Consider the following 22808-nt stretch of genomic DNA (forward strand, 5'->3'; position numbering starts at 1 on the left):
GGCTGTTATGACATCGTGCTGACCATCTTCAATACACACCAAATGCTCTAGTGAGCATTCCAATGTGTACTGGGTTGTATTAGCTCTAATAGACAACTTAGCATCCAGTCTGCTTAATGAATCACCACTGCACTTAACAAAAGCCATCGCTTATTGCTCCATGATGAACAGCAAACAGCCCATCATTGATCCCAATGGCAGGGTGGGACAGAGTCTGTAGGCTGCGTGAATCCTCACACCCGGGTGGAAGTGGGGCCCCACAGGAGCCACATGATGTGCATAGAAATGAAGCCTTCAGTTCACACATCTTCATGCGCCTCTGACTCTTGGCACCTTTATAGACGACTCTTTAGATTAAGCAGTAGCCTGTTTTTAGAGTGATTTTTTGCTTTCTCAAGCCAAAACACAAACCTAATCAATATCCTTTCCTAACATTCCTTGATTAATCATTTATTCCAAACAGCTCAGGGACACAGCTGGCCTGACAATTCCTGAACTCTCCACCATAAATCAAGCGGGGGCAGCTATAGTGATGTAAACCTGCGTCGCTTGTTTCCCCCCCCTCTCCCAAAGGGACCACTGCGAGGAACTGGACTGTTACCTCACATGCAGCTTTTGTTTGATGGGAACATTTTGCAGATCTAAATAGGTCCCAATAAATCCCCCCACCCACTCCCTTCTCTGTGCAGCCCCATATTGAGCTCGGTGAACTGTAAAATCGTTGGGGTTAAACAGCCTTCGGGCACCTGCGTCCAGCCAAGGCTGCCTAAATGCAAGTCTCACTAAAGAGGTTCTTCCTCCAGTTTTTAGGCGATCCAGCAGGAACAGAACGCCAAGAAAGTCTGCCATGAAGCATTCCAACTATTTTCATTTGTTTCTGTTAAGTAGCTTAGGCCCTGAAGCTCCAAGCACATTTGAAAAAAATAAAATAAAATAAAAGGCAACCACTCAGACATTCCTTACTGTACATGATCTGGAGATTCACTCGTTCACTCAACAGGAGCGATCATGTAGCTGCACTTTGTGTGGGTGTCAGATGACCTCGATGTGTTTCCCATTATACTGAGGAGTCTTTATTGCTGCAGAGCGTGAAAATAGGCGCAGGATAGTCATAAATCCATGAAGGGACCAAAAGACCAGCAGTTAACCCAAATAGTGGAGCATTTGGTGCTGTCAAAGCTATTAGAATGACACAAACGAGGAGAGCACAGAAAGCCAACCAATCAAAACCAAACACTGGAAAAAAAGCCAATTTCTATTAAAAAAAAAAATTACAATTTAATCAGTGTAAGACCGCTGTAGAAATGTGCAAACATTTTTTATGGCTCGATTTTAATCAGGATGCTTAAATTAGAGCAATGTATCTCAACCCTTGTCCTCTGGGCATACTGTCCTGCATGTTTTAAACATTTCCCTGCTTCACCACACTTAATTTCAATTGATGGCTGTTTAACTGCCTTTTCTGAACAGCAATTAGGTGTGTTAAAGCAAGGAAATATCTGAAACATGAAGGGCATTACGCCTTGAGAAGCAGGTTTGAAATACACTGAATTAGAGAAATAAATTAATCTTCCTTACAGTGTTAAACAGATGCATTTTTAACACAGACATGATCAAAGAACATATAGAAGGTTTAGTTTTATAGTCATTACAGTACCAGGCAAACTGAATTTTAGGGAATGCTAAAGCACCAAAAAAGGAAAGAAATGTCTTTCCAATGTATGTTCAGAGTCGTTCTCATCTTTGGAAAATCTTAATGTACCCCAATAAAACAAAATGTTATAATTTCAGGCGATAACATTGGTGTGAGAATTTTCACATATCTGGAGATGATGTGAGTTTAATAGGAAAAATACTCTCAAAGGCAATGGTTCAAGATAAAGGTAAAGGTACTGAACTACAAATAAACTTTTCAAAACTTCCAACAAGGTAGTAAGGTCAAATATGTATTTTACACTTTATGGCAAATCTGACCTTCATATTAGAATTTTGCACTGTGGCTATAGAGAAAGACGGATACAAACTTATCCATCCTTTTTTGTCTTGGAACAATCACAAGTCATATTATAATTAGTATTATCAAATAAATTGACAGGTTAATTATAATCCATATTAATAAATCTTATCATTCTCTGCTGGTCAACGAGTGAAAAATAAAAGCTGACTAAATAAACATCTTCAGTTAAATTCCAATAAAAATGTTTTGGTAATATTGGTTATCAGTAGCGAATGTTAGAATTGAACAATTATTGAATGTTTATTAAATAATAAGATATAGTTAAATTTACTTAATTCCTCAATTTCTTTTACTAGTGCAATGCAGCATAAAGGGGAAAACATGTTTTTAGTGAATGAAACAAATGCTCTTTTTCAATCAGACAGTCTCCTCAATTTGATCCTCAGTATCAATAAGATCATTGATACTGCACCTTTTCCAACTGAACCCGATAATATGGTTGGAAAACCACATGTTTATTTAAAATGGTTAGGTTTCGAACATTATATTTACAAACCAATGTGCCTAGTTGAAATTAAAACATCCGAATGTCTAATACTTCACACACTCCAACATTTATTTTTTTGGATCTAGTATAAAAGTTTTATGAGTAAAAGTGTTTTTCTCAATCCAGCATAAAACAACATTGGCAAATTGGATATTTCTCACTATCTCCCACAACCATTTTTTTTTTCTACCTGATCTTTGCAGACACAATAAATCAGACGCTGACTCATTTCCATATCTTAGGCTGTAGTGAATTGTCATGGCGTCCATTTCCCTTTCCTCCACCCTCCTACCCCCCTAACCCATCCTTCATCTCTTCAGGCCCCCTTTCCCTCCTCCTCCTTCCGACCGGTGGCTGCTTCAAGCTGTCAGAAGGAGGCTATAAAACAGAGAGGGGCGGCTCTGAAGAGGCTGCTCATTTTTGGGGGAAATACACACAGTACAGTTACTTTGTGTCCTGCCTGAGGGGAAAAAAATACCTCTGTTTGGCTGAGATTGATGATTTAAAACAGGCGACTTTTAACCTAATAAAAACGGACAGTTGGAGGCAGCGAGGACACTTTTGCCATTTTTCCGTGAGCTTGAGTGAGAATTTGCGCCAACAGGCTCCAAAAGAATAAGAAACAGTTGGGCGTTTATTGAGGAGAGAGAAACTAAAGCCTGCTTTGTGGAGGGTTTGGGATGCTGGCTTCCCGCGCGCTCCGCTGCTTGCTGTGCGCGCTGAGCTGCGCGTGGTGGCTTCCCACCGGGACAGCCTCGCGCCTCAAGACTCCTGCGCTGCCCATCCAGTCCGAGAGGGAGCCGGTACCCTCCAAAGGCTTGGCAGGTGAGTGGACCAACGTTGCTGCCGATACTTAACCATATTTGCTGTCTGCCTCTGAACTTGACCCTGTGATAGGCTAGCGAAACTCCTCAGATATGTGTTCCGTTTTTTAAATATGGCTGCCTTCTGGACCGCTTGTAAATTACACAGAGAGCCAATGAAGAGATTTATTTAAAGTGCAAAACTTGTTCAAAAACGTTTCATAAAGCAGACTCCGAGGGCGGCATTGAGCATGAGGTGGCTTAAGCTCAAAATTTGTGGATTTTTAAATATTAGTCTATTTAAAGTAAAAGAAATAACTAAAATAATCCGTAGCTTATTATCTTACATGTCAAATGTCTAAAGAGCTATTTTAACACATGTAAAACACTCTGGATTAACTTTATTTTGCTCTTGCAAAATCTAAGATGCTTTCTATGAAATGGTATTTCTAATTTGATAACCATTACAGATTTCTTAAAATGTAGCTTGTAATTTGCAATTTAACTTGTGAAAACGGAAACATGATAATATTAGGGTATTTTGTTGTCCTCCATCTTTTTAAAATAAACTAAAAATATTAGATATGCCACATCTGGCATTGTAATTTTCTTGGATGGAACTGTTCTAGTGTTTTTTTTTTTTTTTTTTTTTTTTTTTTTTGGTTTGCTAGCTAAAGGTGGATTCATTTTAAAAACAATATTACCTAGACTGATCAAACCTGGAATAAATTAGTCAAAATTAATAACACTATAAAACTGTGTGATTGATGAATCCTTCAACAAGTTTGTGGAAACACAATGAGGGCTATCTTTGGGCTTCACCAATAGTATTGCAGGTTTTTAAGATAAAAGGTAGCAAACAAGCCAAAATGGCTTTACAATGGGCTTTTTCTATTGAATAAAAAAAATCCTACAAATTAAATGAAGGTTTAACAAATCACAGGCTGTGTTTTATGGAATCTCTCCTGAATACAGCATAATTAAACGCCAGGTTCAACATGATTAGGTAGTGTAGTTTGTTGTGAACAAGCTAAAAAAATGTAAAATAACTTTTTAGTCCAGTGTTGAAATTTCATATAGGATGCCAAATTTAGTGTCTTAGTCAATATTTGAATCAGATTTTGTGAAGTTGGCCACCAATTTCTGAGTCTCTGCTAAAGAGAAAAATGGTAGGCTAATTTCTGACTGTGGCCCCTACAAGTCAAAGCTGTGAGACTCACATAAAAATAAAGATAACATCTAATAGTCTCCCAGTCTAATGACACATGTTTTATCTTCACACGTTTCCCTTCAAACTTCCTGTAGTGTTGCCGCCTGTTTTCTCCTAAAGCAAGCGGCACACCTCTGAGTCATAACTGCTGCGAATGCCTTTTGATTCACGCAGGACTCGATGTGGTTTTTATAAGGTAACTACTCCTAAGAGTTCAAACTAGTGAGGAGCTTCATGGTAACCACTGCCTTATGCCATGTAATTCAGAGCTGGAAACTGTAATCAATCGACTTTCCATTACAAGCACTGGCTCCTGCAGAATGATTTATTTGAGTAGAGACAGACAAGTGGCAGGCAAAGCGAGCTGCTCACAGTTTGGCTCTGTAAGTTAGTTGGTGTGTTTAAAGTGTGCAGTCACTTTATTGTAATTATAACGTGGTAAAACTTTGTGAGTGTTACACACACTGCTTATGGGCAGCTCCCCAAACAGAAATAACTGTAACTTTGTCTCAGTGTGACAAAGGCTCAATTATCCTTTTAGAAATATAAGAATAATACTAATACTACTACTACTACTAATAATAATACAGATTGCTATTTTATCTGCTATAAAAACTATATACGATCAACTAGAACATTTTAGAATCATGACTGTACTTGAGGAGCTTCAAACTAACAAGAAACTTCACATTTACATTTTAGCTTCATGGATTTGATTGACCTATTGGTTATTATAAAAAGCAAGAGGTTTTCATAATCTCTTGGGTACTGAAGTTTTGCAATTTTTCTGTACTTAAGCAAAAGTCTTCCTATTTATTTCCAAATCTTTCTGGTGTTTTATGGTTTCATATTTTCTATAAACTTTAAAGTGGATGGCAAGAAAACTGGAAGAGCCTTTCCCTGTGATTTATGGCAGACTTTATAAAAAAAAATATTGGCATGGTCTCCCCCATGTTTTCTTCTGGCTCATTAGGTTAGACAGGATGGGGGCACCAAAACTCCAAAGGCATCCAGGAAGTTTTGTTCAACTCCTACATGCTTGGGCAAGAAAGTTTTTGAGATCTATTGCTTGTTAAGTATTAAAATGGTGGTTTAGACCTTGTAATTTGTCATCAAGAAAAATGTCAAAATATGCAGGTTTGTTTACTTAAATTCTAGAACCAGTTATTCTACTTTTACATCCAACAGCTTATTTAGTTTATTATGACTCCAATGAGGTTCTAAGGACTAAAAAAGCATAGGACATGTCATTTTTTTCCTTTTTTTTCTTAAAAATTAAAGTAAAAATTTAATTAATTTTACAGTAATCTTTGCAACCACTGTGGATCAGTCTAATTGGAATCTGACTAAGTATTTTCTATTTTGACCACATATGCAGTTCACACTACTTACACTGTCACATATTTCTCATTTTGACTGAAAATACAAATAACCAATAGAAAACTAATTGGGTTTTTTTAACACTTGTGACGCCCTCTAGTGGATTGGGATTTCTCTTTTTCTTTTGGAAAGTCATATTCCTCATTTTGTTTTTGTTTTTTGTTTCATGTATTTGTTAATAAAGCTCTATATGTGTTTTAATTTACTTATCTTCTGTTCAAGCAAAAAAAAAAAAAAAAATCTGAGAATGGTATGCAAAATAACCTGATGTTTAATCAGCGTGGGGTTTTTCACAGGATGCTCCTTTGGAGGTCGATTTTACTCCTTGGAAGAGACCTGGCACCCAGATCTAGGGGAGCCCTTTGGTGTCATGCACTGTGTCCAGTGCCACTGTGAACCTGTAAGTCTTGTTGGACTCTGATTCCACTCTTTATTATCGGAGATTGTGCATTATTATTTAATGAAAAAGACATTCACACTAATGATTTATCTGCTTGTCTGGCAGCAAAAGAGTCGCAGGAAGGTATCGGGTAAAGTGAACTGCAGGAACATCAAACAGGACTGTCCCCCCCTGGACTGTGACGACTCTGTTCTGCTTCCAGGACACTGCTGTAGAACCTGTCAGAAAGGTACTCATGCTCTGCCTCAAACACAACACATGTTTACCGCAACGGATCAGTTTAGATTGTTCTAAATGCATATAGCTCTTGGCTGGCAGGGTCTTGCAAAAGCTTCCTTTTTAGCTGTTCTCCATTTATCATATTACAACCACAAATTTCCATGTATTTTATTGGGATCCTGGATAATACACCAACACCAAGTTGTAGAAGGAAAACTATACCTTTTATTTGGTATAGTTTTAAATTGCAAAATCTGAAAAAAAAATGTATGTTTGTGAACATTAGCTTCAAGTCTTTCCAGTGATTTTCAGCTTTAATAGGTCTGGAACACACTTTTATGTCACAGTGATTTGCTTTTGTGTAAAGTGTTTTATTTTAGCTATGGTTGCTTGTTTAAGGTCCACGTTGTCCTGGAAGATGAAGCTCTGTCTCAGTCTTAAGCATTCTGCAGCCAGCAGTTTCCACAGTCCTTTTGGTCTGGGTTTAATTTAGTCTTTTCTCAGCTTTTCAGTGTAATAGAGAAGCTATGTCTTGGTAGATTTGCAGCTTTGTCATTCTCTTTCTATTTTCAGACGATACATTGAATTGAACTGTGAAATATTCAAAGCTTGCTCTGTTAGCTAAATCATTTGTTGAACTTCTCTATAACTTTCTCCCTGACTGGTCTGTGGTGTTCCCTGGTTTTCATATGGCTGTTTGTTCTCCAATATTCTCAAACAGCTAGGTTTACTGAGAACAAATTACACACAATTGGACTCTATTTACTAATTAGGAAACTGATGAGAATAATTGATTGCTATTAAATGTATTTAGAAGTATCAAAGCAAAGGTGCCCAATTACAAATGCACTCCAAAGTTGTCAGCCAAAAATATTTAAAATACAACTTAACATTCATTCCATTCCACCATGACAGCAAAATATAAGCACTCCCTTTCTTATTCTTCTCCTTTTTTTTTTGCCCTCATATGAATATTCATGATGTAGTCAGGTGTTGACTAGATAGATTTCAGAACAGCTGGTGGATGCATCCAACATCTTAATTGATTTTCCACTAATTTCACCATAAGTGAAAGCCACCTACCTTGCCTCTGCAATCCTCCACACTCAATTCCACTTTATTACAGAGCTGGAGAGGTGCCCTGCACAAACACACACAAACACACACTGGGTGGGTGTTTTTCTGCCATGGGTGTCTGGTAATGAAATGGAAAGTAAAGGTAGAGCACTGTTGGACTTTATGTTTTGTGTGTTCGTAAGAACTGTTCAGCCCCCTTTAGGTCTGTGTGTGCGTGTGTATGTGTTGTGGTTACGTCTTAAGGTTGAGTGTGTTTGTCTTAGCCTTGGCACCATCACACCTGGTATGTTTGTACAAGTGATGGAAAATGTGTGTTTGTGTATGCACGTGTGCGTGTTTTATTACTTGGTGCACCTGAAGATACAGTATAGCTAAGCAAGGAGAACTGAGAATGACACAACCCAGAAGAACTTCAGAGAGGAGTTGAAGGAGGCTTGTGGGTGTTTTGTGCCAGCTATATATATATATATATATATATATATATATATATATATATATATATATATATATATATATATATATATATATATATATATATATATATATATATATATATATATATATATATATGAAAACTGATAAACTGCTCAGCTTTAAAGCACTCTTCTCTTTAGTTTTGTCACTTTTATCGAATTAATTTCCCACTGATTCTGAATGGAAACAGCTCTTTGCTGTTGGTTATTTTGTTTGCTGCTTGTTTAGTTGTGAAAATCTAGTTTTACATCTATTTGACCAAAGAAGTTTTCTGGAGGTCAGACCGCAAGATTACTTTGTTTTTATTTTACATATATATTTCTGTGTCTGCGTGCACATGTGTGATATGTGTGTGTAAATCAGACACAGGAAGGATAGGCAGACAGTTCGACTGAGCATGTCAGAAAACAACCTTGGGAGAAATAACATTTGGATGACTAAGAGGCAGCGTGTGGTTTTCATTCTCAAGAACATGTCAGAAGACTGTAATTGGCTGAACAAGCATCCCTGCATGTGTTACTATGTGTTTATGCATGTGTGTGTGGAGTTGTGAGGGCTGCACATTACATCAGGATGCACAGCAGTTTGTGAGGAATAGTGGGTCTTTGTTGAGATCGCACGCCAGTGTCACTTCCAATCCTCCTGAAGCTCATCAGCTATAAGACACAGTTCTGGAAAGCTGTTCCTGGCCAAGAAACCAGGAGGGAGAAAGTCTAAGATGTCAGGAAGATGGAGACCTCCATATTATTTTGGTCATATGTCTAATCAGCCAAAATCAGTTTCATCCTGCCAAATCTCACATACCTATCTGTCACACTGTTTGCACAATGGCCAGGCTTTGGGGTTCCTATGTGGGTCAGACTTTGGGGGACACTATGACAGAATGTGTTTTGAATTTTTTGGATTTATGTGGTTTATTTTACCTTGTACTGACCTTGTTTCAAAGACAAGTACTAAGTGAAAATCAAAATACAATAATGAAAAAGTGTTTAATCTCAGGAACCCATACAAAAATGACTTCACAATGACTTCACAAAATTAAAAATAAAGCCGGAATGGCAAACAGAGACTAGAGTGGAAGATTGGCGTTCTGTCCTGAGTTTTAAGAAAGGAAACCTTTGAGTATGTTCCAGACTATCTGGAGCAAAGAGCTGAGCCAATTTTAATATAATAGTATCAGGACCACAGATATGGTCACAAGGTATAGATCAAGCAGTTCAATTGACCTTTCACCAATTTGACCCATCTTTCATAAGTGGAAGGCAACGAATAGGACAGCTACTTAATTTAGCACAATAAAGTTACTTCTTTTTTAAATTCTGCAGGTGCAGTTGACAAAAAGGAGACTGATATTATGCTGGAGACCTTTGAGTATTTACATGAAAAGGGCAAAGAAGACGACCTCCACAAATCCTACAATGACAGATCCTACCTGAGCTCTGAGGACACGGGCCTCGGAGAAAGCCGCACAGGTACAGGATTCATGCACACACACACGTGCGCACGCGCCCACACAAATAGATAAAACCCAATGTCCACTCTTTCATTATGTAGGTGGGAAAAATAAATGGAAATATAATATTTAATTTGCCACATCTATCTACAGAGTAGAGTGATGAGTTTCTGTGCCCTTTCTTACCCTCTACAGACTTTGTGGCATTATTGACTGGAGTGACAGACTCATGGCTGCCCAGCTCCAGCGGAGTCGCCAGAGTCCGTCTTTCTCTGACCAGAACCACGCTGACCTTCTCTGTTACATACCAAAGGTAAAAACAGTTTTCTTCAGAAGAAACAAGTCTTTTGTTTAGTTTCCTTTGACTTTTCTTTGGTGTCACAAGTTGTATCTGTTGTTTAAAAACACATTTTGTTATAGCTGTTGACAAAATGGGGTAGAGAAAGTGTTCTTAATCTGAATGAGAACGATTTTTTTTGTTTGTTTTTGCTGCCTGTTTTTATACTCACATCTTAGTGAAACTTTACCCTCACTCTCCAGAATCGGCCGTCCCAGTAAAATAGCCATCTTGGACTCAGAAGGGACTCCTGCTTTTGAATATAAAGTCCCCAAAGGACAGACGGACATGGTAAGACATTACTTTCATGAGAGCAGACAATCATATCCTTTCGGCTCCATCTGAGTTGTATTTGGTTTCGCGCACATGTGTTTCCTGAGAGATGCCGGGAAACCAAGCAGCGACATGATGGATGGATTTACCGCGGAATTGTGTGCTCAGGCTCTGATTTGTTTTCTCATAACTCACAGTAACATCATAAACAATAAACACACATAGAGAGTCAGTGACATTTCCTATTGGCTTTAGTGCCCCGTTTCTGAACTTCAAACTGATCGCAGTCATTATTAGCACACAGCCAGTCACAACAGCTTTTCAGGTTTAAGTCAGTTTTTTGTTGCTAACTCTGGTTACCTATACTTTACTGGATGCTCCCTAAGGTTTGTCTTCATTACTATATGTGATTTCCTGCCAAAACACACACATCTTCACATTCCACTTTGAACACAAACACTGTTTGGTGAGACAGGAGCCCCCTAAATACAGGTCCCAGAAATTGGCCTATTATTATTTTTAGATAAATGTCAGCGTCAAGCTCCAGAGGACCTCAGAGAAAACACTGTGGCTCTGAAAAAGAAAGGAGGAGGGGAGTTTGCTGAAGCAGGACTTTAAGGGAGAGCGAGAGAGAAAGAGAGGGAATTTTTCACACGTTACATCACTGCTTAGCATGGCGACAGAGAGTATTGCTAATTAAAATGGAGATTACTCCTGAACTCGGAGTTATGAGGTGTCGGCAGTTTGCCACATTTCTTCTCTCCGCTCAGAGGAAGAAATTTCGGTTTTATGTTAAAGCTCTGTGGCCAGGAGTTCAATGCACGATCACAAAACTTTATGGATCTAGCAGATGGCAACGTGTTCCCTATCTGCTTTTATTTACAGTGTTTTGTGAAAGTATTCATGACCCGCAAACCTTTCACATATTGTCAAGTCATAGCAACCCTTAATGTATACCATTGGAATTTGTTGTGACAAGGCAAAAAAAAGCAGTGCATAAAATGAAGTGGAATAAAAAGATGTTTTTTTTAAGAAAACCCTTGAAAACATGTTTGTTTTTATTAAACCCTTTAAATCAATGCTATGTAGGATCACCTTTGGCCATAATTACAAATGCAAGTCTTGTTGGTATATATACCTTTATCACTTACAGAAATGGAAACATTTTCCTCAATCTTGACAAAGAAGGACAAGCTCAGTTAGAGTGGATGGAAACTATTTCTGAAGACTATAACCTTTTACTCTTGCCTTGGACTTTCAAAGTATATTTAGATCTGAACTTTGACTGGATCACTTCAACACATTTGGAAATGCTTTCATCGAAATCACTCTATTGTAGCTCTGGTCGCATCAAGTCTTTTGCAGCATAATGTAGGTTTTCTTCCAGCACTGTCTGATGTCTCCCATTTAACTCTGACCCGTTTTAATATTTCTGCTGAATAACAGTATTTCTAATGCATGATGCTGACACCATGGAGTGATGTGCTTCATTAATTCCCCACTACACAAAACATAGGCTTTTGTATGTGGACAAAAACATTCAGTTTTACTTTTATCTGACTCCCACAAGACTTGAGGCAAATTCCAAACAGGATTGATGTTTCTGCTACATTTTCATAAAAATATCCCAAACTTGGGACTTAAAGCTCTAACTTTCCCTCACCTGTCTGCTTTGTTCCTATGTGTTTCAAGATGCTGTTTTTTCACTAATGTTCTCCAACTAGCCTCTGATGTCTTTACAGAACTGATGGATTTATATTGAGAAGAAATTTTAAACACTGGAGGCGCCTTGTCTAAATGTGCTTCCAGGAAGAACTGAAAAAGGCCCGATGTATTCTGAATCCGATGTTCATGTGCACTTGCACCCTAAACGTTTCTAACACTGCATCTGTTTTGGTCGATGTTTGTTTGCAGATCTGTGGCGTTTGGAAAAATTTGGCGAAACCTCTCTTGCGACAGCTGCAGTCTGAGCAACTGCGCATCAGCATGACCACATCCACGGGCAGACGAGAAGAGGTGGTTGGAAAGATCATCAAACACAGAGCACTGTTTGCCGGTGAGACTGCATGCATGTGGGTTTTTAATGCATGCACTCTTATTTCTTATTTATAAGGAATAAATAAGGAATATTTACAATGCATCAATTATGTTGAGTCTTAAGGAATGCAAAAGAAAGCTGATTGGAAATGTTTAAATACGTGGGCTGATAACTCATTATGTCACTGTGCACGCTTATTATGTGCAGAGACATTCAGTTCAGTGCTGACCTCAGAGGAAGACAATGCAGGAATGGGAGGCATTGCCATGCTGACGCTGAGTGACAGTGAGAACAACCTTCACTTCATCCTCATCCTGCAGGGTCTCATCAGACACAAGGACAAAGGTGAAGGAGACACACAAGCGTGGACACTGAACTAAGATGTGATTCTTAATAAAGTTATATCAGTTAAATAAATAAAATAAACAACCTCTTTCTCCTCAGAGCCTGTTTTGGTCCCAATCCGAGTCCAGCTGGTGTACCGCCAACATGTCCTAAGAGAGATCCGGTCCAACATCACTTCTAACGTGAGTGACAATTACACATCCATCATTATCAGTTTGGTCAGAGACAGAAAGAACTAATAACCATTTTGAAAAAGACTACTTTTATAGTGACTATTATAAAACAGTGGAAGAGTTTAAATGGAAAAAGTTTTGCTCTGAATGATTAGGAGCCAAAGTCTTGTATTGGGTTAGAAACGTATGTCACATCGCCAGAGTCCCACTGTTGCCCCCGCCCCGTTCCCAACTACTCAAGGAGACGGATGTGGTTTTCTCGCCACATCCTAGCGAAGTTATCGTGGCGCTTGGATCACAGCTCAGCATCTTGATAGACGGCGAGGGAAAATATATGGAGGTGCGAGGAAACAAAAGAAAAGGGAAAGTGTGTGTGGAGAGTTTGGCACGAGTCAGATAGTGGTAGGGTTCGAGACATAAAGGGAAGGTTGAGGGTAAAAAAGGATGCGCCACCTCTCACACATGTCAGTGGTTAGTGGTCTGTGGGCTTAGCAGAAGGAGAGGAGGGCGGAGGGGGTGTTGAAAGGTGCGTCTGGTTTTAATTCTGCCAGGAAGGGACGATGTTTCTTCTTTGATCCGTCTGTTTACGGAATGTGTCCTTGACAAATATTGTGTTGGATTTGAGCTTAGCCACTGCCTACTGACCTATTAAACTACACAATGGCTAAAAAGCCAAGCTCCCAACATATTATGTATTATTTCAAACCCAAGACAATCTTCAACTTATATGCTTTAAGTGTTCATGCTTCTCAAACCCTTTAACATTTTAAGACATTACAAATTTAAATGTCAGTGCAATTTTTAGAATTTTATATGATGCCACAATAAAGTGGAGGGAAAATGATGTAAAGTTTTCATTTACAAATCAAACTCTAAAAGATGTTTCCTCTAGTAGCCTTCAATAAAGTCATTTGCAAGTCTGACACATCTGGAAAACAACATTAATTAGGAAATTATTTAATCAAATTAGACCAAAACTGCAGTAATTTTCAAAACACAAACTAACTCTGGACAGTAAGAATCCCGACATACATTTTTTTCTGCAGGAAAAAGGAAGCTGATCAGAAACTGTGGGGCAGAAATGGAAACAAAATCATCTTAGGCAAACATTCAGTTTTCATTGGGATGTCAATTCTAAACATATAAAGTCATGGATATTATAAAAAATGATGCATGACTTTGTGTTTTTGTGTTGATGATGTAAAGCACTTTGAAATGCCTTGCTGCTGAAATGTGCTATATAAATAAAATTTGATTTGATTTGATTTGCAGATATATTTTTACAATATAAGTATTGTAAAAATATTTTTTACAATAATTTTTTATATGTTGTAAAAAACTATGTTTAAAAGCATGCTTTAGATTTTTCTAGCTTAAAAGATCCCAATAAGGTATATTAAACCTTGTGATTATAACTTGACATATTGTGAAATAGTAGACATAGACAAGCAGCCTTATTACTGCTGTGATACTGCCCCGCTCCATTAACACCAGACCCTAATATATCCATCTGCACGTTGCCTCCCCCTCATTATTCGGTCCATTTTTTTTTTCTCCAGCAACATAACCCTCTCTCAGTGCCTCCCCTCCTCTATTTCTGAGCTGTTTTGGCTGCTCACTGTGTGGATTTATGCTTCGTGTATATTTATATTGAACCAAGGCCTGAGGGTCATAAAAGTAACATTTCTTTGACACACTCATACATGTGTCCTATTAATCCAACATTTCTCAACGTTTTCATGGAATACTGTCAGTCCTGCTTTAAGTCAGAGGCCTCTCAATGTGAAACCAGTGAAAAAAATATGAACCATATTTTCGCCTCGAGTCGAATTGCGCGTGTGCGAGCGGGGTGATTATGGGGTCGCGTTGTTGCGTAGCAGAAATGTTTGCATCTCTAATGGATTTGGACTCTGTCATGTCTTTGCGACTGTCGTATTTATTTAACCTCAAGATGATTTAGCTGCCACATGATTTTTTTTTTGCTCTCTGTTCCATTTTTGTTTAGAACAAACACAAACAAATGGAGGTGGAGACAAATAACAAGCCTGTCTTTCATTTAAAGATGTTGGGGGGGGGGGTTGTTACTCTGGTGACAAGTCAATGTTGCATAAACCTCATGTCAACAAGATCTAACACTTCATTGTGACATTTTCATTCCTGCTTTTGAAGACAGTAATTAATTTTTTGTGAAATATGATTTTTTTTGACTATTTGTGGCTTTCTGTGACACAAAAACTCTTTCAGCTTTGTGCTAACAATTTCAATTTGTGCAGGATCCAGACTTTGCTGAGGTGCTGACAGACCTGAACAGCCGAGAGCTGTTTTGGTTATCTCGTGGTCAGCTGGAAATCGCCGTGGCAACCGAGGATCAGGATCCCCGACAAATCTCTGGCTTTATCACTGGGAGAAAATCTTGTGACAGTGAGTGATTTTGCTTTAAGAAACCTGAATACTAACTGATGGGGTACAGGTGCGAGATAAACACTAAACAGCACATTATTGTGAAAATGAAGATATGAAATGGTTTTTCATATCTTTTACAAAAAGTGTTACGTTCAAGTAGTAATCGTTGTTTGGAATCAGCTGCAAGTTTGGACATGTCTGCTAGTTTTGGTAGTACTGACATCTGGCTAGGAAAGATTTAAAATCAGATGGATGTTTTTCCAAAACAGCTCAAACAGCATCAGATTGGACAGAAAGCATCTCGTGAAGTTTCCCACAGATTCTGAGTTAGTTTTGGGTCTAAACTTTGACTGAGTCATACTAATGTAAATATGCTTCATTGCTGCTGAGGAGAAGCATCCATGCTGCCTGATGCTTCCACTGCCATGTTTCACTCATGATGTTTTAGACTTACACCAGACAGGACTTCTAATGTTGTTTTTTGACTAATGGTTTTCATTTTTACATTTTTAATGAACAGCAGATTTGTGGAATTCACGATTAATGGCTGAGTTGTGCAGTTTTTTATAAGTTAGGTTATATTCACAGGTATTAGATTACAGTAGGCTGAATATAGATGCCTGCCACACTTTGCAGGTCTTAATTTGATGAAGATTCTGGAAATGATATAGCAGTCTTCTTCCATTTTAAAATCCCAGTAAAGCACAATAAAGTTTGTTGTTGTTACTTGACAAAATGTGAAAAGGTTCAAGAAGTACTTTTTTTAAAACTCTTGGATCTGGTTCTGAGAAGCAGAGAAAAAGAACACAGTTAAAAACATGGGTTGTGTTGCTGCGGTACTCTGTTCATCCATCTGTGGCTGGTTTTGTCATCCTCCATAAAATACTTTCTTTCTGCGTCCTTTCTTTCAAGTCTTATCGATGTGGGGAAAGCTATGTTTATAGACCTTATGTTGGACTTGCAGTCTCACCGAGGGTCTGCACACGTGTGTGTGTGTGTGTGTGTGTGTGTGTGTGTGTGTGTGTGTGTGTGTGTGTGTGTGTGTGTGTGTGTGTGTGTGTGTGTGTGTGTGTGTGTGTGTGTGTGTGTGGAGCCGTAAGAAAAGGGTTTTTGGGAATGCTGTGAACTGCCCAAGTTTTCTTCAAATATAAAAACATGAACACATGTCCTTTTCTGTGTGACACAGTATTACTAGTTCAACTTAATCATCATCTGTCCACTGCTGTGAAATGCTTTGATTTCAGTTTTTATTGTCACAGACTGGGATTTATAACAAAAAAATATACTTGTTTGTAAAATGTGTACACACACACTCACACACACATGGTTGCTGCCAAGGTCAGTGTGCTGAACCTGATTCCTTGTGCCGGTGTTCCAGCGTTTTGATTAACAGCATGTGACGTAATCTGGTAAGAATTCAGGTCCAAAGTTCTTCTTTCCCTCTCTGTCTCCTCCATGTCTCAGTCCCGCCGTCCGCTGTCCTCTTTGTGCAGCTTTGGCATCAGTTCTCATGTATGCTGTTGTTCCCTCTGTGTCTCATTGAAAACTTTCTCTACACTTCTGTTGTTCATTACCTTCTGTCCCCCTCAGCTCAGTCTTTATAAGGCTCACTTCATTCACCAGAATATACCTCAATCTCAGATGTAACCCTTAGCATTTTCTTATGCAAAGTTATTTGTGTGCTGCAGCATGGATGTTTTTGGTATGACATAAGCAGACACAGATTCTTGGCTGTGATGAAACTTAATTTTTCACAATAAGAGACAAAGCTATATGAAAATACAACTCAGATGTGTGCTTCTGCTGCTGCAGAACACAAGTAGGAATAACATGTCTCTTTTCCTTCATTCAACCAAAAAGAAAACTTAATTTCAACTGCTTTTGTTGTGTGTGATGGATAAATTGATGAGAGAAGTAATGAAGTCCTTGTTATTTATATTTTTACATGAATCTGTCTTTGTCCAATTCAGCTATTCAGAGTGTGATGTCCAGCGGCGATGCATTGATCCCAGGGAAGACAGGAGGGGTGGGTTCTGCCATCTTTAACCTCCACAGTAACGGGACGCTGGACTACCAGGTATCAGTCTCTTTTACTCAGAAACAATGTTTGTGTTTGTGTTTCAGGAAACTTCCCTTTCTGGGGTTTTGATTCCACTCAACAATGACCTTCTCTGTGTGTTAAAATGTTGTTGGGTCAAATAGCAGAACTTCATATTTTTCTAAAAGCACATTTAAAGTTAATGGGGTATATATTTAATGCCTGGGTCTGTTGGTGTTCTGCAGGTTCAGGTTGCAGGTCTCACAAGTGATATTGTGGGTCTCACAATAGAGCTGAAGCCGAGGCGTCGAAACAAGCGCTCTGTCCTTTACGATTTAACTCCGGAGTACAGCAGGGCGACCGGGCAGGCGGCTGGAAGCTGGAGTCGACTGGAGGCCCGACATATCCACATGCTGCTGCAAAACGAGCTCTTCATCAACGTGGCCACGGCACACAGCCAGGAGGGGGAGCTCAGGGGGCAAATCAAAGTCCTCCCTTACAGTGGCCTGGTGGTACCAAGACATGGTGAGGATCAGTGGAGTGAGGGCAAACAGATTATGGAACATCTAAACAGTAATAAAAAAAAAAGTACATTGACTTGCTTTGAAAATATACTACATTTATTGTCTTTTTCTTTCCTTTCTGTCTCTTCAAGAGCTGCCCACTCCTCTGGCAGGGCATTTTGTGTCTCCACCAGTACGAACTGGAGCATCTGGCCACGCCTGGGTGTCTGTGGACAAACAGTGCCATCTGCACTACGAGATAATTGTCACAGGTCTTAGTAAGATGGACGATGTGACCATGAACGCCCACCTACACGGACTGGCAGAAATCGGAGAGCTGGATGACAGCAGCACAAATCACAAGAGGCTCCTGACGGGTTTCTATGGCTCTCAGGTCCGTCCGCTTGTCTGCTTACAAATGTTACTGTAGACCATTCATATGTTCTTTCTTTCATGCATCACTCTGAAAATGTCTTAATAAAATATGATATCTAAAGTATTGTATCTACCCTGCAGGCTCAGGGGGTTTTAAAGGATATGAGCATTGAACTACTGCAACATCTGGACCAGGGAACAGCCTTCATCCAAGTCAGCACCAAGCTGAATCCTCACGGAGAAATACGAGGACGGGTATTTGGTCACTAATTTTAATGTCGTTGTCTCACTTTAGTGATATGTTTAAGCCACAAACTTCCACAATAGTTCCTAAAGTTTTAGCAATTAGCTTGAATGACACAATTTGTTGCATGTTTCCTTTTTGGATTTTACAGATTAAAAACTGGTGCTGACAATCAGGAATAGTAAATGTTAGAAACAATCAAAGTCTTTGTTGTTTGCCAAAAAGCTATGAAACAGTCGATGACAGACCTGATCCACAAAAGTGGCTTTGCACTATGCTTTTTAAAATGTGGTATTTAGAGAGCTGTATTATAAAAGTCCTGCAGCTTGTTTAATCACCTGAATCTGTCAGGTGGTTATTGTTTTCTCTGGCAGCTGTTTCTCTACAGAGCGTTTAGTTCATTTTATTGGCCTACAGGAACATACAAAGAGACCACAGTTGGCTGTAAACCCCACAGGTGTAATGGTTGATCACTTTGTGGGGTCGTCTTTCATCCCAGCTTAATTTTCTACACATTTCACACACACTTTTACTTTTCTTTTTTGTTCAAACGCCCTCCCTCTCCCTCTGACTCCATTTGATGGTGTATTTCCAGGTCCATGTCCCAAACAGCTGTAAACTTGGTGCCCCGGCAGAGGTAGAGGAGGCTGAGCTTGATGACCTTTTTCTGAATGACCCCGAGGAGCTGAAGAAAGACCCAAACACCTGCTTCTTTGAGAACCAGTATCACGCTCATGGTTCCCGCTGGACTCCCAGCTACGACAAGTGTTTCACATGCAGCTGCCAGGTAAAGAGAGCACTCACATCTTGCTGTACATGGCTATGTTTTTATACAAGACATTTTGCTGAAGTGCTAGGCTAACATTAGCATATTTACTCTGATTTCATAAACATCTTTTTCCATCTATAGAAGAGAACAGTGATCTGTGATCCAGTTATTTGTCCAGAGCTGACCTGCCCCAGGACCATTCAACCCGAGGACAAGTGCTGTTCTGTCTGTGATGGTACGGTCAACATTATGTTGGTATTTTAAACTCATTAGTAGAAGTTAGAGAGCTTTCCATTGCCATCCATAAGTTTCCAGCTGATAATCATTTTATGACTATTCTCTACATATGCAGAAAGGAGGGAGACCAAGGACATAAAAGCACCAGAGATGGTGGAGGAACATCTAGAAGGTGGCGTTATAACTCTACTCTATTTTTTTTACCCTTCTTATTCTTTTATGTTTTCTAACTGCTGTTTTGTAAATGAGATTTTAGCTCACAGATTAATTTTAAATCTGCCCCTGTGTTACTCCTAACAGCCCTCTTCACTTGCATTTCCCATCCTTCAGGTTGTTACTTTGAGGGCGACCAGAAGATGCATGCCCCAGGGACCACATGGCATCCCTTTGTTCCTCCCTTTGGATACATTAAATGTGCGGTCTGCACTTGCAAGGTAATAAACATCAATAAATAGGCTCACATCTGGCTGAGTTTACATCTCAGAGGCTCTTTACGGATCGTTTGTGTTGTATTAGGCTGCAAAGAATGTGAAGGGCAGAAAAAAATTCTCCCCTGTACTTTAAGAATGTCCATACAACTGGAAAGAAAAGTCACATTTTTCTAAAGAAAAACTGTTTCCAATCTGTTGTTGTTTTAACCTCAGGGCTCTACAGGGGAGGTCCACTGTGAGAAGGTGACGTGTCCCGCACTGACTTGTAGTCACCCAGTGAGACGGAGCCCCTCTGACTGCTGCAAGGAGTGTCCAGAAGAAGAGAGGACCCCTGCAGGCCTGGAGCACAGCGACATGATGCAAGCGGACGGCCCACGGTACTGCAAATTTGGAAAGAACTTCTACCAAAACAGTGACAGCTGGCACCCCTGGGTGCCGCTGGTGGGAGAGATGAAGTGCATCAACTGCTGGTGTGATGTAAGCATGAAGGAGCTACAAGTTTTTGCTAAAAAGCAAATGAAATCCAATCTTTCCCATCAAATGAAGAAACTCTTAATATTGCTTTCTCATTCTCTTTTTCTCTGCAGCATGGAGTTACCAAGTGTCAAAGGAAACAATGTTCTGTGCTGACCTGTTCTAATATCACTCGTACAGAGAGCTCATGCTGTCCTGAATGTGCTGGTAAGGATGGAACACATGTTGATTTACATATTGTCACCTTCCTAAACTAATGCCCACTTAGGAAAGTGGCAGTATTTTTTTATTGAAAGTGCATTAAAATTTTATATTTAAATGCAAATATATGTCTTTAAAACAAACCTAAGCTATCGCTGCATGCCTAGATGTGAAAGTGTTGTTTAAAACTCTTATTTTGAAAGAATGGAAGTAGTTTGTGAGTTGTATTGCAATGTTTCCAGCTATTATAAGCCAGTTTTCATATTTTTCTAACCCCTTTTTAAAACATAACATCTTTGAATTCTTTTCTCTACATATCTTTTTTGTCTCACCCATAACATTGTTAATCTCTTCTGCTGCTGCTTCCAGGCACATTTTCTGCAAATTAGGCCTTAATCTTATTACTGACTTCTAGCAACTTTTAGGGCAGCTGACTTAATCCGCGCTGTGGAGTTGGCAACAGCGTTGCACTTCTGTGTTGGCAGAGGCAGCTGTTAACACCCTGTTGCCATTCTGGTTGACAACATGCAATTACTTAAGCGCTAAAAAATCTTCTACTTTAAAAACTGCATCTGCAGCAACATTTAAACTATATTTTAGTTTTAGAAGGAAGTATCAGTGACAGACAAGATAAAATAATCTGTGAGCACTGTGGGGATACCACAACTGGCTAATATGCAAAACCTCTGACTATCAAACATGAGCTAGAACATTTAGAACAACAGAGATCCTTTAGAGCAGTTATATCTGTTAAACAAACAAATAATTTTGCATTCCATTTCTCATTCATTTTCTTATCTTCTTCCTAGATCAAAAAGAGGAAGCTGGTCTGATGACAAAAACACCAGGCAAAAGACGAACCTGGAAACAATGAGGATGTGGAATGCCCCCACTTCAGAGATGAGCCCCAAACCCCCTTTTCTAGAAAACAGCTTCCTCCACCTCCTCCTCATCCCATGTGGACCTATACCCAGAGCTGCACACTGGGACCCCCTTATCTCTCCTGACCCAGCACCCACCCTGTTATCAGCTTCAAGATTGTAAAGAGGAGAGCCGTGCAGAGACTGAAGGGAATTCAAAAGCAAAATAAGGACTTTAAGTAAAGCGGTAAAGCTTTGGAGAGGACCATCCTGGCATTACTCACATGCTGCCTTCAGTGTATGTTGGAGCTTAACTGTTCCTAAACGGGTGAAAGGTGAAGCTGTAGGTCCAACGCAGCTGTTCCTCAGACTGAAATCCAGGTGGATTTTAAATAGTTAAGTGTTGGGAGAAAAAAGCAGTTTGTATCGACAGAGCTTATTTTTGAAGCACAGCCATAGTTACTGCGGCTCCCACTGGACACAGCCATGGAAAATGTTACTTAAGAAGGCGCGAGTGTGTGAATGTAGGTATCTGTGTGTCTTTCTTTTACGTCCTCTGGTGTTTTTTTTTTTTTTTTTTTTTTTTTTTTTAAAGAATGTAAGTGAATAGAAGAAGCATATCTGTGCCCACACGCCTACAGCTTTTGTGTGATGTAAGAAAAATGTTTCCACTCTGTATGACTTTCTTTCCTGACAGGATCACTCAGTTTTCTGGGATAGAGCATTAAAACACCTTCTGTTTATATCATTTTGCCTCAGCTTTGGTTCTTCCCATCTTGCTTTAAGTCATTTTTGTTTTTGCTTTTTTCATCATTGTGAAATATGAAGCAGGTTTGTATTTTGTATTTATTGAATACTGTTGAAACAAAATAAAAAGGGTTTGTTAGTAAAAGAGGAAATGTCTGATGATTTATAGATGCTGTTGCTAAGGTTATACACCCATTTCCTCTTTTAGCTGCTGGGGTTTTACCAAGCTTCTTTAAATACCGCAATAAGTCATGTTTCTACTAATTTCAGAGCAATTGCAGAAAATCACGTCAGAGAAGCTCTCTTCAACAAATCCGTACCATCACTTTTCTCTTTTCTTCTTTCTCCTTCTTCCTTTTCGATTTTGCTTTCTTTCTTTTTCTAGCTTGCGTTTTGCGTCCTGAGACAGCACATGTGATCAATAAAGATTCGTACACACACACACACACACACACACACACACACACACACACACACACACACACACACACACACACACGCACACACACACACCCCCCCCACACACACACACACACACATACAGTGGAAGAGAAAATGACAGGGAAAGCACACAGATGGAAACAAAACAGGCATTCACAGACTGACACATGTCCAAAATCCTGGACCTGGAACACACACATTGTTGCCAGCAGTTTTTCCAACACACCGCTATAAAGTTGTGACTGCTGCGCTCTGCTGGTCAAAGTGCATTACTACAGTATGACGATGACGATGATGATATCACCATAGTTTGATCCTGTGAAACATAAAAAAACCCCGAACATAAACAGAATAAAAACAGAAAAGACCAAATACTTTTTTTTACAATATTGTAAATAA

The 22808-nt window shown here is 39.3% G+C and overlaps 1 protein-coding gene across 1 annotated transcript; it reads left to right on the forward strand.

Annotated features, from left to right (window-relative positions):
• Positions 1-2918: 2918 nt before the first annotated feature.
• chrd (chordin) lies at positions 2919-21969 on the forward strand. Its single transcript, XM_055028098.1, has 21 exons — positions 2919-3329; positions 6194-6297; positions 6403-6526; positions 9393-9539; positions 9716-9833; positions 10061-10148; positions 12045-12186; positions 12376-12513; positions 12613-12695; positions 14960-15107; positions 17060-17166; positions 17373-17652; positions 17783-18024; positions 18147-18260; positions 18845-19036; positions 19160-19253; positions 19371-19427; positions 19586-19689; positions 19900-20163; positions 20274-20367; positions 21171-21969. The coding sequence occupies exons 1-21, from the start codon at positions 3185-3187 to the stop codon at positions 21233-21235; spliced, it is 2850 nt and encodes a 949-aa protein (XP_054884073.1). The 5' UTR covers positions 2919-3184; the 3' UTR covers positions 21236-21969.
• Positions 21970-22808: the final 839 nt, after the last annotated feature.

Source organism: Poeciliopsis prolifica, unplaced genomic scaffold, assembly GCF_027474105.1.
Source record: "Poeciliopsis prolifica strain line A6 unplaced genomic scaffold, Auburn_PproV2 SCAFFOLD004, whole genome shotgun sequence".
Lineage (NCBI taxonomy): Eukaryota > Metazoa > Chordata > Actinopteri > Cyprinodontiformes > Poeciliidae > Poeciliopsis > Poeciliopsis prolifica.

What these genes read in the sequence shown, in the direction of transcription:
- chrd (XM_055028098.1), top strand. Translation starts at nt 3,185, where the DNA reads ATGCTGGCTTCCCGCGCGCTCCGCTGCTTGCTGTGCGCGCTGAGCTGC. An exon ending in CTGTAGAACCTGTCAGAAAG is followed by an intron (nt 6,527 to 9,392) that starts GTACTCATGCTC and finishes TAAATTCTGCAG; the next exon opens with GTGCAGTTGACAAAAAGGAG. An exon ending in CCAAAGGACAGACGGACATG is followed by an intron (nt 10,149 to 12,044) that starts GTAAGACATTAC and finishes GTTTGTTTGCAG; the next exon opens with ATCTGTGGCGTTTGGAAAAA.